The sequence below is a fragment of the Nicotiana sylvestris genome, chromosome 7 (assembly GCF_000393655.2).
Source record: "Nicotiana sylvestris chromosome 7, ASM39365v2, whole genome shotgun sequence".
Classification (NCBI taxonomy): Eukaryota; Viridiplantae; Streptophyta; class Magnoliopsida; order Solanales; family Solanaceae; genus Nicotiana; species Nicotiana sylvestris.
This window is the reverse complement of record NC_091063.1, coordinates 97703101-97716119: the sequence shown is the minus strand read 5'-3', so window position 1 is coordinate 97716119 and position 13019 is coordinate 97703101. Positions and strand designations below refer to the sequence as shown.

The 13019-nt window shown below is 36.2% G+C and overlaps 1 protein-coding gene across 1 annotated transcript; it reads right to left on the bottom strand.

Annotated features, from left to right (window-relative positions):
• Positions 1 to 227: 227 nt before the first annotated feature.
• LOC104226110 (protein NRT1/ PTR FAMILY 4.3-like) lies at positions 228 to 5389 on the bottom strand. The gene is made up of 5 exons (XM_009778004.2): positions 5133 to 5389; positions 4200 to 4417; positions 3150 to 3593; positions 2048 to 2193; positions 228 to 1220 (listed from the first exon to the last, which is right to left on the bottom strand). Exons 1-5 carry the CDS (start codon positions 5251 to 5253, stop codon positions 362 to 364), a joined length of 1788 nt encoding a protein of 595 aa, XP_009776306.1. The 5' UTR covers positions 5254 to 5389; the 3' UTR covers positions 228 to 361.
• Between the last annotated feature and the right edge of the window lie 7630 nt (positions 5390 to 13019).

Genomic DNA, 13019 nt, shown 5'->3' with positions numbered 1-13019 from the left:
TTTAGAAACTTGTGAATTTTAAAGCATAAAAGTTAAAGTTGTGTGGTCATAATATTTATATGGCTATAAAAGTTTTTTCATTAAGGATAAAATTGGTAAAATTAAAAATTTAAAGCTTTTTCACATATAAAATATGTCATTTTTTAAAGAATTAACTAGTAAGAAAAGTGTATCGTATAAAAGTTTATCTATTACTGGTGGTATTTTCTATATACTTTCACAGATAGCAAAGGCCTAAATATAGAGCCAGGCCAAGGCCATGAACATTCTTTTATATTTAATTTCTCCATACTTATTAATCCAAGAACTTACGGAATTTGGAGAAACTAAAATATTCCCTTAGAATTACATACTGTAACTTTTAAGCTATACTATCATCTCCAGCAACTTTTGAAATAAAATCATGTTGTATTGTGGCTGATGATGATCGATTTCGCGAATACCATCTAGCCCAGAACAGATAGTTGAAGAAGTTGAGGAAACTCAGTACTGCTAGTAACCAGTAGAAAAGATCAAGCCTGTCTTTGTTGAGATTGTTGTCACTGAGCCAGCCACCATGAGAGGAGTTTGAAGTGATCTTATTCACAAGTGAAACAAGTACCGAGCTTAAGTAAAAACCAAATGAGTATGAGCAATAAGTAATGGCTGTTAAAAATGATTGCATCCCTTTCACGGACTGTTTGTAGAAGAACTCAATGAGGCCAACTGCAGTGAACATTTCAGATACCCCGAAAATCAAGAACTGAGGGGTGATCCAAAATATTGATAGTGTCTTGTTCGAGTTCACTGCAGCGTTCCTCCTTTTATATTCCATCAGAGCTGCTGATACCATGGAGAAAGTTGCAACGAATAGGCCTAGACCTATACGTTGCAACGGTGTCACACCGGAGTCATGACCGGTGATTTTTCGGGCAAAAGGGACAAAGAATGTGTCATAGAGAGGGACTAAAAAGATTAGCATTATGTAGGGAATTGCTTGAAGGGAAGCTGGAGGGATGTGGAAGCTTTTGGTCAGCTTAGTGTTCATAGAACTTCCTTGTTGGACTGAAAAAGTTTGAAGTTGGGCTAAGATGGTGTTGAAAACTATAGTACAAGCAAAAATAGGAATAACTGAAATAAGGATCTTGACTTGTTCCACTTGGGTTACCGTGCAAAGTTTCCATGGACTCTCCTTTGTGCTATTTCCATCTTGCACTTTGATGCAAGCTTTGTCCAAGAACCTGAACAGGTTTCTCTACATTAATGAGGTAGGATATAGTACTACTACCGTAAGTCATATTTACTTTTCATGTTTGTCAAAAATAATTGTTTCAAAATACTTATCGTTTGATAAATAAAAAATTAATGAAGTAATTACATTTTTCAATTTTATCCTAAGCATTGATAGACTGAGATTGAGCATTTATTTGAAAGAGATTAATGTGGTAAAAAATCAAGAAATAAATAAATACAAATTAGTCAATAACTATTATTATTAATATTTCCTTAAAGGGAGTGGGAAAACTAATATGACAAATAAACAGGACCAGTTGGAGTACTAAATAAGGTGCTAAAGGAAGAACATCATAATTGCTACTATAAGCTTTTAATGACAAAGTATCATTATGGCCTTGAAAAAATAAATATGTATTATCAAAGCTTATGTTAGCGTGACAGATATTTAAACCCTACTATAAACATTTCACTGCTAATAATGTCCTCTTAAAATATTACAATTGTTTACTATTTCATAAACAATAGTACAATATGTTTTTGTAAATAATTGGTATAGAGACTATGTAGTTATTACTCCCTCCGTTACAATTTATGTGAACTTGTTTGATTGGGCACAGAGTAAAAATGAAGATTTTTGGAATTTGTGGTCCTAAGCAAAGCAAAAGGAGATCCAGAGTATTTGTGTGGTTATAAAAGCTTCTCATCAAGGGTAGAATTGTACGTTTAAACTAAATTTTTACCAAATTTAGAAAGTGTTCATTCTTTTTGGAACGGACCAAAAAGGAAATAGGTTCACATAAACCGAAACAGTGATAATAATTTGTACATGTACCTGAATTGATTGGTGTGATGAAGAATGCCCATATCATCAGATATGGTGGCATTGCTGTTAGGACCCTTGTTTGAGTGGCTCCCGTGAAGTACTCGTGCATCAGATGGACAGACTTCTTTTCTCTTTGAAAAAGCAGCCATAAATACCTGTATTAAATATTAAATTCTAAATAGCAGTTCTGAAATAATAAATAAAAAAAGCAGTTCGGTTCATTAAGCTCCCGCTATGTACGGGGTTCGAAGGAAGGCCGGACTACAAGGGTCTATCGTACGCAGTCTTATCCTGCATTTCTGCAAGAGGCTATTTTCATGGCTAGAACTCGTGACATCCTGGTCACATGACATCAACTTTTACTAGTTACGCCAAAGTTCCCCTTCTTCTCAAACAAAAATAAAATAATATATATATATATATATATTCTCCGGCGATTTCTTTTTTTTTTGGGGGGAGGACTACTGTAGGATAATGGAAGGAGCCAAATCCTCCGACAGATATATAATATGGGCACCTTAAGGACTCTTTCGTGGAACATGAATAGAAGACAACACTTGCACTTTCATTATTCAAATTATTTGATTTAACAAATGGAGGGATTTTATTTCAATGGTGTCAGCGAAAGAGAACAAGATTGCATCCATAATCAACAGAATCAAATCAATAAAAGTCTCACAGATTCAAAATTAAAATAGCATAAACAAAGTATTGAAGTGGTCCCCAACACTATTCTAATTCATAATTAGACATCCTAGTAATTAATAATGTAAAATATAAGCCAAAGAAAGAGGCAAAGTCAAAGATGAACTACAATCAAGCAATCTAAAATAAACATGAAAAAATAACATAACATAACATAAACTTTTTATATTATTCATGGCTAGTTGACAATAAAAAAAATAAAATTTAATTAACACTGACAATATATGGAGCTTTTGTACTATCTATGTGATTTAACCTATTGTGTAAATTATTCGTTTTATGTTTTTGGGTTATTAATTTCCTGTACTTACACTTTTATACGACCTGATATTCTAAGTATTCTTGAACACTGTCGGTATAGATGTTGACCTCAAAAACATAGAAAAATAAAAAGGAAAATATTTACCTGTGCCATAGGAGTGAAGATACTTCCTTGAGGAGGTTTGTTTCTGTATAAAAATGTACCACCAACTAAGCTGATTAATCCCATAGCCATGGCAGCAGCAGAGATTCCAAAGCCAAGGTCCATTCCAGAATGTGTTTGGACCCAAACAAGAACAGTAAGAGCAATGAGTTCACCCATGGAGAAGGCAAAATATGCAGCATTGAAATATCTTGAAAGTTGTTTGGACTGCTTTGGATTGTCTTGGTAATTAAACTGGTCAGCACCATGAGCTATCATGTTTGGCTTCACACAACCACTCCCTAATGCCACCAAATACAGTGCTGTAAAAAATATTAAAGCTTTGAAACCCTTTGCCTCCACGCAATGCTCTTCATCAGTTACCATATTGCAATTTGGTGGCTTTAGCTGTGGCAGGTGGGCTTGGACTGACAATAGTATGAAACCCTACAAATTTTACAACAAATTAAACTTGTATGAAATCACTTCAAGAATATAATTTGGTAGAATAGATAATGCATACAATCTTGATTTTCAATGATAATCCTATTTCCTCTTTTTAACTTTCTGTTATTGAGAGGTGACTATTTCTCAAAGTAACCAAAACATAATAAGTGAAGGTAAATTCTTGTTTCTTCAATAGTGATATCCGGATTAATTTGCATGTACTTCAACAATTCTATTGTGTGCTTGCTACCCTCCACAAGTACAACTCTGTTCACTAAGATTTATTAGGTAGATAAAAAAAATCACATAGGATTTTTTTTTTTTTTTTAGAACCCAATAAATTCTTGCTTGGACTCCTTAATAACATGACAAGGACAAAGAGAAAAAGTACTGGGTTTCAACAGTTATCAATAAAGAATTGGATTAATTAAGGTCCATATATCCAAGAGGTCAAAGCAAAGTGTGAATTTAACCAAAAATGTGAACTTGACAAAACACACATTAAACGCTTGATGTCTCTTTCTTATCTTTTTCTTTATATATATGACAAATATAGAAAGGGTAGAAAGAGACAAAAAGAAAGATAATGAATGAATATATACGGACCGAAAGTTCGACAAAGCCAAAGATGAGCATGGTCCAGAAGCAACCAAGATAAGAGTCGGAGAGGTAACCTCCAAGCAGTGCAAGAAGAAAAACTGTCCCAATAAAGTTTGTCACTACATTTGCAGATTTTGACAATGAAAAGTGCATCTCATTTATCACATATGTTATGAGATTATTCCCAACTGCTGCTATTGCCATTATCTCAAATCCTTGAACCCCTGCACATACAAAAAAAAAAGCATCATTACACAAATGAATAAATAATAAATGATGCCAATATATAAGCTGGTCAAATGAAACAAGTGCCATTTTCTAAACCATCAAAAATAAGGTACAAGAGAGTCACAGGTGGATCTCACAAATTAAATTTCACGAGTCCAACTTTTAAAATTTGGATATTAAATTTTAATATTTATAAAAATAATACTAGTAATTTTTCCCGTACATATTTAAACTCTATATAAAAGATAATGGGTTTGATTGAACTCGCAGCACCTCTGCCTTGGCCAGTTGAAGGATTCTTTTCATCTCATCAAAAACAAGAGAAAGGAAAACAGAAAGAGTAATCCTTTTGACAAGGCAAAAACAAAAAGAGAGTTGCTAGAAGTTAACAAATACTACTAATGGAGAAACCAGCCCAATTCACATATCTACGTACGTGAAGATATCTTTAAACTAATCACGGATATGGTGCATTGAATGAGACCGTTCTTCCCTTAACTAGAGTTCTCGAGTTCCTGCTTAGGTATGGAAAAATCCTTGGTAGAGAGCGCTTCCCCCGAATGGAGCCCTACGCGATACGAATCCGGATATAATTGGGCTCTAATGCGGGTATCGGAAACTGGGTGAAATAAACCCAAAAAATATATTTAAACTGATCTCTCAAGCACACAAAACAAAATAAGAAGAAAGAGAAAGGGGATGAATGGATACCAAGAACAAAAGCAGCAGCTTTCATTCCTCCATGTTTCGAGGAGTTTGAAGGTTTGCCTCTCCAATCAAGAGTAGTCTCTTCAGAAATATTATTTCCTTTGTAGTCCTGCCTTCTCTCCATTGCACTCCCTCGGAATTAATCTGTTGTCCAAGAGAAAGAAAAACAAATAATAGAGAAAAGACAACAAACTCCTTCTTGACCTTGCCCTCACACTCTAGTTGTGAGAGAACTAAGAAGAAACGTGAGAGGAGTTGTCTTATGCTCTATTTTGTTCTGAAAATGAGGCAAGTGGCCCTCCTATTTATACACTTGTTTGTTCTGTTTTGATTCTTTGAAGGCTGTTGGATATTGTGACAAGGCTTTTAAGTTCTGTTTATTGATATTGTATTACACTGGAAGTTAAGGTAACCAACAATAATAGATAATTCCATGTGCTAAATTCTGATTAGATTACATAGAAAATCAACAAAGTAACTTTTTTATAGCAAGTTAACGCACACTAATGGTGTAAAATTTATTCCATCTGTGACAATTTATTTGATGTATTTTCCTTGTTTACATAATGAATGTATCTCAACTAAACCCTTGTGACAAACAGACACCATTTTCTTCATCTATAATTTTCCACAAATTAAGGCCACTTCATTGCAGTCTCCTAATGCCAACTTTCACATTGTAGCTAGAAAAATACTTTTCGTTCTTTAATTAGAAGAAAGGAGAATACTTTTGGAAAGTGGGTTTTTTGGGTTAGGCCTTCTTAGTCAAAAAGAATAAATATATACTATAACCTATCTTTGTCATTCCTTTTTGAGCTGCTAACATAGTTTTCGAACTTTAGGATAGAAGTTTGAATTTTGAGGTTTAAACTCTAAGATGCCGTGTTCTGAAGTTTAAATGAAATTGACTAATATTTTAATACATTGTAAACTATAAATATATTTTAAACAACATGTTTAACAGTGGGCGTGATGTCATTTCCACCCTCCTTTTCCTCTTTTATTCTTTTTTCAAGAGACGCTTATCCTTAAATCTTTATCTTAGATTTCAGCAACCCACCTCGCTAGAACAGCTTCCAGTCAAAGTGAATTAGGTGTGCTGAAGGTCAATATTTTATACTAGTAATATTCAACAAAATGCAATGTCAATGTTGACACTTCTAAAAGGTAAGTTGTTTTTTCGTTTTTAGTTTTTAGTTTTAAAAGGTAAGTTATTTAAATTTGACACCTTAATAAGTATAGTGAGAATCAAACCCCTGCCCATGCCTCTCTTTATATTGAAATGTAGTCAAAGGTTGACCTTACCTTTTCATCCTTAATTTTCCAAATCAAGATATGATCTTTGTTTAGTCCAATTATCTTTATTTTTTGATTGACTCTAGGAATAAATAAATACCGGATAGATACTTGCAGAATTAATTGTATATTTCGTATATAATGGGATTTTCTTTTAACTATCTCAGAAAATCTTAAAATCTATTCAAACTTAAAGCTGCCCAGCCCATGAATTTTCATTATTAAAAAATTAATATTAATTCTAGTTAACGAGAACATTTACATTTATGTTTATTTATTGTCTGAACTCTGAAGGAACTTGAGGGAAAAAACCACTACATTTTAAAATAGTGCTAATTACTTCAGCATTAGAAAATAGAACACTATTCTCAATAATCATTTCTTTTTCCTAAAATTTCTTTGCAGCTTATTTTGTCAAGACGTTGGTTACTTGTATTTTAAGAAGATGAGATTCACGAGATTTAAAACAGAGAACAAGAATCCATTCGAAACTGCTGAATCTGCTAAACTGTTAATAACGTTCTACAATAGTCACTCTCCTTATTTCGAACAAGACACTGTAGCAACTCGGTCCATTTTTTCGCATTTCACTTTATATACTAAAAATTTAAATAACTACTACTCGCTCTATTCTATTATGTAATATTATCTTTTTACTAATTTCTTGTAAAAAGAGTAATATATTTTTATAGCCATAAAATCTCATGCATTTCGAACTATAAGTTTTAAAAGTCCTTTATTTTTTTTTAAAAAATTTCTTTGTCCAATTAAACACGATCGCATAAATTAAAGCGAATGAAGAAGTTTTTACAAGTAATTTATATTTTCAATTAATTTTACAAGAGAAGAAGATGACGAGGAAGAGCCAACGAGGCCTTCTTAACTGGCAAAGAGGCACCCACAAATTCTTGCATTCTAATTAAACTTTTAGCATTTTCAATTGCTCGACCCAAATATATATTCGATATACCTATAATAAATATACACTAATTATATATGGTTGACAGGCCCAAAAGTGTTAGCCTCTGACCCTACTACAATGAAGCATAAAACCTTACATCTATAAAGTTAAACTTGAGACCAAAGTCACATGTTAACTGAAGTACTGTCTACACCCCGTTATTTTGGAACTGAGATTTAAATCGAGAAAATTGATATAATGCACGTGCCCACTCTTCTATGTTTTGGTGATGAATACATTTAATTGTGAAGTTTATTTTACTCCTACAGCTTCCTGAAGAAGCTTGCAAGCAATTCCAAAAAAACTTTACAGGCAGCTTACAAGTAGTTTATACAGGCAGCTCCAGAAAAACTTTGCAGCAGCTTCATGAAAGGCCTCATATCTGATTTTTTTCCCCTATAAATAGAGAGCCAAAACAGTTTGTTATGTACATTAGTTTCAAGAGAAATAAAATCTCTATCTGTCCCAGATTCTTTTGGCTACATCTTTTGTCTTGTATTTATCTTACTTTATAATACGTTATCAGCAGCACGAGACTCTGTCATTTCACATTTACTTCGAATTTGATTTCTATTTCTGTGTCCATCTCCAATGTAAGGCTACGCCTTACGCCCGTGGTTAGATCTTCTTCATTCCGGACATCGTAAGGCAGATTATATCCTTGAGCTGGTAGGCTTTTCTTCTCGACAATAGTGATATAGATATTACTTACGTTTGGAGTGGCCAAATTGTGTAACGTAATTTGAACCTTTTCTTATATTTGGTTTAATATCTTTATCATCATTTGCTTGGTTATGTGCTACATATACAATACTTATTTTGATATTTATTTTCATGTAGATTATCTTAATAAAGGATTACAAAGTGGATAACATTGTTAGATCCACTTAAACTACATCAGAGATTATAAGAAATATATAACCACCGGCAATAGAAATATTTCTTAAGTTTTGTTATGACTTAACCTCATAATTCACTTCAAGTCTAGCGGAGTACAACTACCATAAGTGGCTATGTTCCATATGTCCCAATTTAACTAAATTTGTTAACCACCAGAAGTAGTATATGCCTATGTCCATGTCACGACCCAAAATCTCATATGCCGTGATGACATCTATCGCAATATTAGGCAAGCCGATAACTCACAAAAACCACACCTCTTTAATTTAAAACATACCGAGATAAGCTTGAATAATAAAAGTCTCATAATAACTGGATAAAAATATCGCAACACAATACAAAATCTCCAGAATTTGGGTGTCACTAAGTACATGAGCATCTATACAGTAATATGGTCTGACTACTAAAACACTTTCTAGGAAGGTAAAACAGTATAAATAAACTAAAAAGAAAAAGGAGGAGAGTCAAGGTCTGCGGATGTCAAAGCAGCTACCTCGATAGTCTCTGAACTGGTAATGCTCCAAAAATCAGCAATCGTCGTGACCGAAAGTACCTGGATCTGCACAAGAAGTGTAGAGTGTAGTATGAGTACAACCGACCAATGTACTCAATAAGTAATAAGACTAACATTGGGTTGAAAGCAGTGACGAGCTCAGAAAGGTACAATCCAACTCCAGACAGTCAATAATAACTAAGAAAGAAATCCAATAATCAATTTGTAGACAGTTCAGAAATGTTGACATGCTTTCAAGTAATTAATCAACGGTGCACGTCCACACGCCTGTGTCACTATTTCTATAGTTCACGCCCACACACTCGTTACCTAGCATATGCATCACCTCAACACCAACCACATAACACGTAATCCAGGGTTTCATATCCTCAGAACCAAGTTTAGAAGTTTTACTTACCTCATTAAACCGTGCAAATTTCTACTCCAACAAGCCCTTGTCTCGTGAATCGGCCTCCGAACAACTCGAATCTAGCCACAAACAACTCGATACAATCAACACAAGCTATAGGAATCAATTCTATGTGATAAAGATAAGTTCTTAAACAAAATTCAAAAAGTCAACTCAAAAGGTCAACCACATGCCCACGTCTCGGAATCCAACAAAAGTTATAAAATTCGAACACCCATTCAATCACGAGTCCAGCCATACCAAAATTAGCAAATTGCGACACCAAATCATCACTCAAACCTCCAATATTTATTCTCAAATACATGGGTCCAAATCCCCAACTTTCACTTCAAAAACACCAAATATATGGGGAAAATTCAATAGGTAATCAATATAATTAGATAAAAACGACCAAAAGTGGCTTACCTCAAGAAATCTCGTGAAACCCCTCTAAAAAATCGCCTCCGACTGAGCTTCCAAAGTCTCAAAATGAGAAAAGCTTCAAAACTTTCGAATTTAAAATCTGCACAGACATTTCGCTTCTACGGATCAATTAACCGCTTCTGCGGTTCCGTTTTTTGGTGGCTAATACTCCGCACCTGTGGAGTTACACTAGACACTCGACCTCGCGCACCTGCAGGTGTGATTCTACGCAACCTGACTCTCCAGACCCCCTTCTGCTTCTATGGCCCTCCTTCCGCATCTGCTAGCTTGCAGGTGCGGAACACCCGTCACACCTGCGCAAATGCCCCAGCTCACCCAGACCGCATCTGCAACCACTTGGCCATCTTTGCGGATCTGTACCTACAGTTAAATCCACGCAGGTGCAGTGGCACCAAATATCAGCAGCATTAGAGTTCTCTTAAGTCAAAATCCCAATCCAATTTCCATCTGAATGATCCCCGAGCCCTTGGGACATCGTCCAAAACATACCAACACATCCCAAAATACGATACCAACTTAGTCGAGGCCTCAAATCACATCAAACAACATCAAAAATGCGAATCACACCCCAATTCAAACCTATTGAAACTAATGAACTTCCAACTTCCACAATCGACCCCAAAACCTATCAAATCATCTCCGATTGACCTCAGATTTTACACACAAGTCATAAATGACACAACGAACCTATTCTAAATTCTAGAACCAAAATCCGAGCGCGATAACCATAATGTCAAATCTCGGTCAAACTTCTCAACTCTCCAAACTTCTATTTTTCCAACTTTCATTAATTCAGGCCAAAATCATCTATGGACCTCTAAAATCAACATCCAGACACACTCCTAAGTCAAAAATCACCGTATGGAGCTATCGGAACCATCAAAACTCCATTCTAGAGTCATTTACACAGGAGTTAACATCCGGTCAACTCTTTGAACTTAGGCTTTCAACCTTGGGACTAAGTGTCCCATCCTATTCCGAAACATCCCTGAAGCTAAACCGACTACCCCAGCAAGTCACATAACAATGAGTAAGCATAGTATAAGAAATAAATAAGGGAATAAGGCTGTAATACTCAAAACAATCGGCCGGGTCATTACATTCTCCCTTTCTTAAATAAGTGTTCGTCATTGAACGGGTCTAGAATCATACCTGGAGTCTCAAATAGGTGTGGATACCTACTCCACATCTCTCGCTTGGTCTCCCAATAGCCTCCTCAACTGGCTGCCCTCTCCACTGCACCTTCACTGGAGCTATATTCTTTAACCTCAACTTCTGAACTTGCCGATCCAAAATGGCCACCGGCTCCACATAATAAGTTAAATACCCATCTAACTGAACCGTGCTGAAGTCCTAACATAAGATGGATCACCGAAATACTTTCGGAGCATGGAAACATGAAATACTAGGTGAACACTCGATAGACTAGCCGGTAATGAAAGCTAGTAGGCCACCTCTCCAATCCTCTCAAGTATCTCAAAAGGACCAATATACCGAGAGCTCAGGTTGCCCTTCTTTCCGAACCTCAAAACACCCTTCATGGGCAAAACTCTAAGCAGTAACTTCTCCCTCACTATGTAGGCAACATCGCGAACCATCCGAATGGCATAACTTTTTTGTCTAGTCTGTGCCGTGCGAAGCCGATCCTAAATCAACTTAACCTTTTCCAAAGCATCCTAAACCACGTCAGTACCTAATAGCCTAGCCTTATCCGGCTCAAACCAACACATCGGTGACCTAAACCGTCTCCCTTACATAGACTCATATGGAGCCATCTAAATGCTCGATTGGTAGATGTTGTTTTAGGAAAACTCTGCAAGTGGCAGAAATTGATCCCAAGAGCCCCCAAAATCTATGACACAAGCGCGTAGCCTATCCTCCAATATTTTGATAGTGCGCTCGGATTGTCCGTCCTTCTGAGGATGGAATGTTTCTTGACTTAACCCGTGTGCCTAACTCTAGATGCACTGCTCTCCAAAACTGCGATGTAAACTTTGTACCCCGATCTAAAATGATGGACACCAGCATACCATAAAGGCAAATAATCTCGCGGGTATCTCAACCAACAACTAGGAAAAATAAGTAGTCCTAACTGAAATGAAATGCACGAACTTGGTCAACCGGTCCATAATCACCTAAATAGCATCAAACTTCTTCGATGTTCGTGGGAGCCCAACTACGAAGTCCATAGTGATACACTCTCAATTCCACATCGTAATCTCAAGCCTCTGAAGCAAACCGCCCGGTCTTTGATGCTCGTACTTCATCTGTTGATAATTTAGGCACTGAGCTACAAACCCCACTATATCTTTCTTTATCCTCCTCCACCAAAAATGCTGCCTCAAGTCTTGATACATCTTTGCGAGACCCAGATAAATTTAGTACCGCGAACTATGGGCCTCCTCAAGAATCAACTCATATAGCCCATCCATATTAGGCACACAAATCCAACCCTACATCCGCAACACCCCATCATCCCCAATGGTAACTTCCTTGGCATCACCTAAAGAACCGTGTCCTTAATGACAAGAAAATGGAGGTCATCATACTGATGCTCTCTGATGAAATCTTATAAGGAGGACCAAGAAACAACACAAGCTAGAACCCGACTAGGCTCCGAAACATCCAACCTCACGAACTGGTTGGCCAAGTCCTAAACATCTGATGCAAGCGGTCTCTCACCAACAAGAATAAATGCAATGCCACCCATACTCACCGCCTTCCTACTCAAGGCATCAGCCACCATATTGGCCTTCTTGGGATTATACAGAATGATAATATCATAGTCATTTAGTATCTCTAACCATTCCCGTTGCCGCAAATTTGGATCCTTTTGTTTGAACAAGTGATAGAGACTTCGATGATCCGTAAATACCTCGCAAGACATACCATATAGATTATGCCTCCAAATCTTCAATGCGTAAACGATGTCTGCCTACTCCAAATCATGAACAAGGTAGTTCTTCTCATGAGGCTTCAACTAACGTGAAGCATAAGCAATAACTCTACCCTCCTGCATTAAGACACACCCGATACCAATCCGATAAGCGACATAATACATTGTATAAGAACCCGATGCTGAAGCCAAAACTAGAATTGGAGCTGTGGTCAAGGTAGTCTTGAGTTTCTGAAAGCTCTCCTCAAACTCATCCGACCACCTGAATGGAGCACCCTTCTCGGCCAACCTGGTGAAATGTGCTGCAATGGATGAGAAACCCTATTACCATAATCATAGGGGGTAGATATATATATATATATATATATATATATATATATATATATATATATATATATATATGTGTGTGTGTGTGTGTGTGTGTGTGTTTGTGTGTGTGTGTGAAACGATCACATGCCACAATAAACCAGAATTTTATTGATAAAAAAGTT

Bases quoted from the DNA above. Each gene is read 5' to 3' on its own strand.
- LOC104226110 (XM_009778004.2), bottom strand. From the start codon at position 5,253: ATGGAGAGAAGGCAGGACTACAAAGGAAATAATATTTCTGAAGAGACT. The intron at 2,194-3,149 runs GTAAATATTTTC...TATTTAATACAG, and splicing joins TCTTCACTCCTATGGCACAG to GTATTTATGGCTGCTTTTTC. The intron at 1,221-2,047 runs GTACATGTACAA...AAACCTGTTCAG, and splicing joins CATCACACCAATCAATTCAG to GTTCTTGGACAAAGCTTGCA.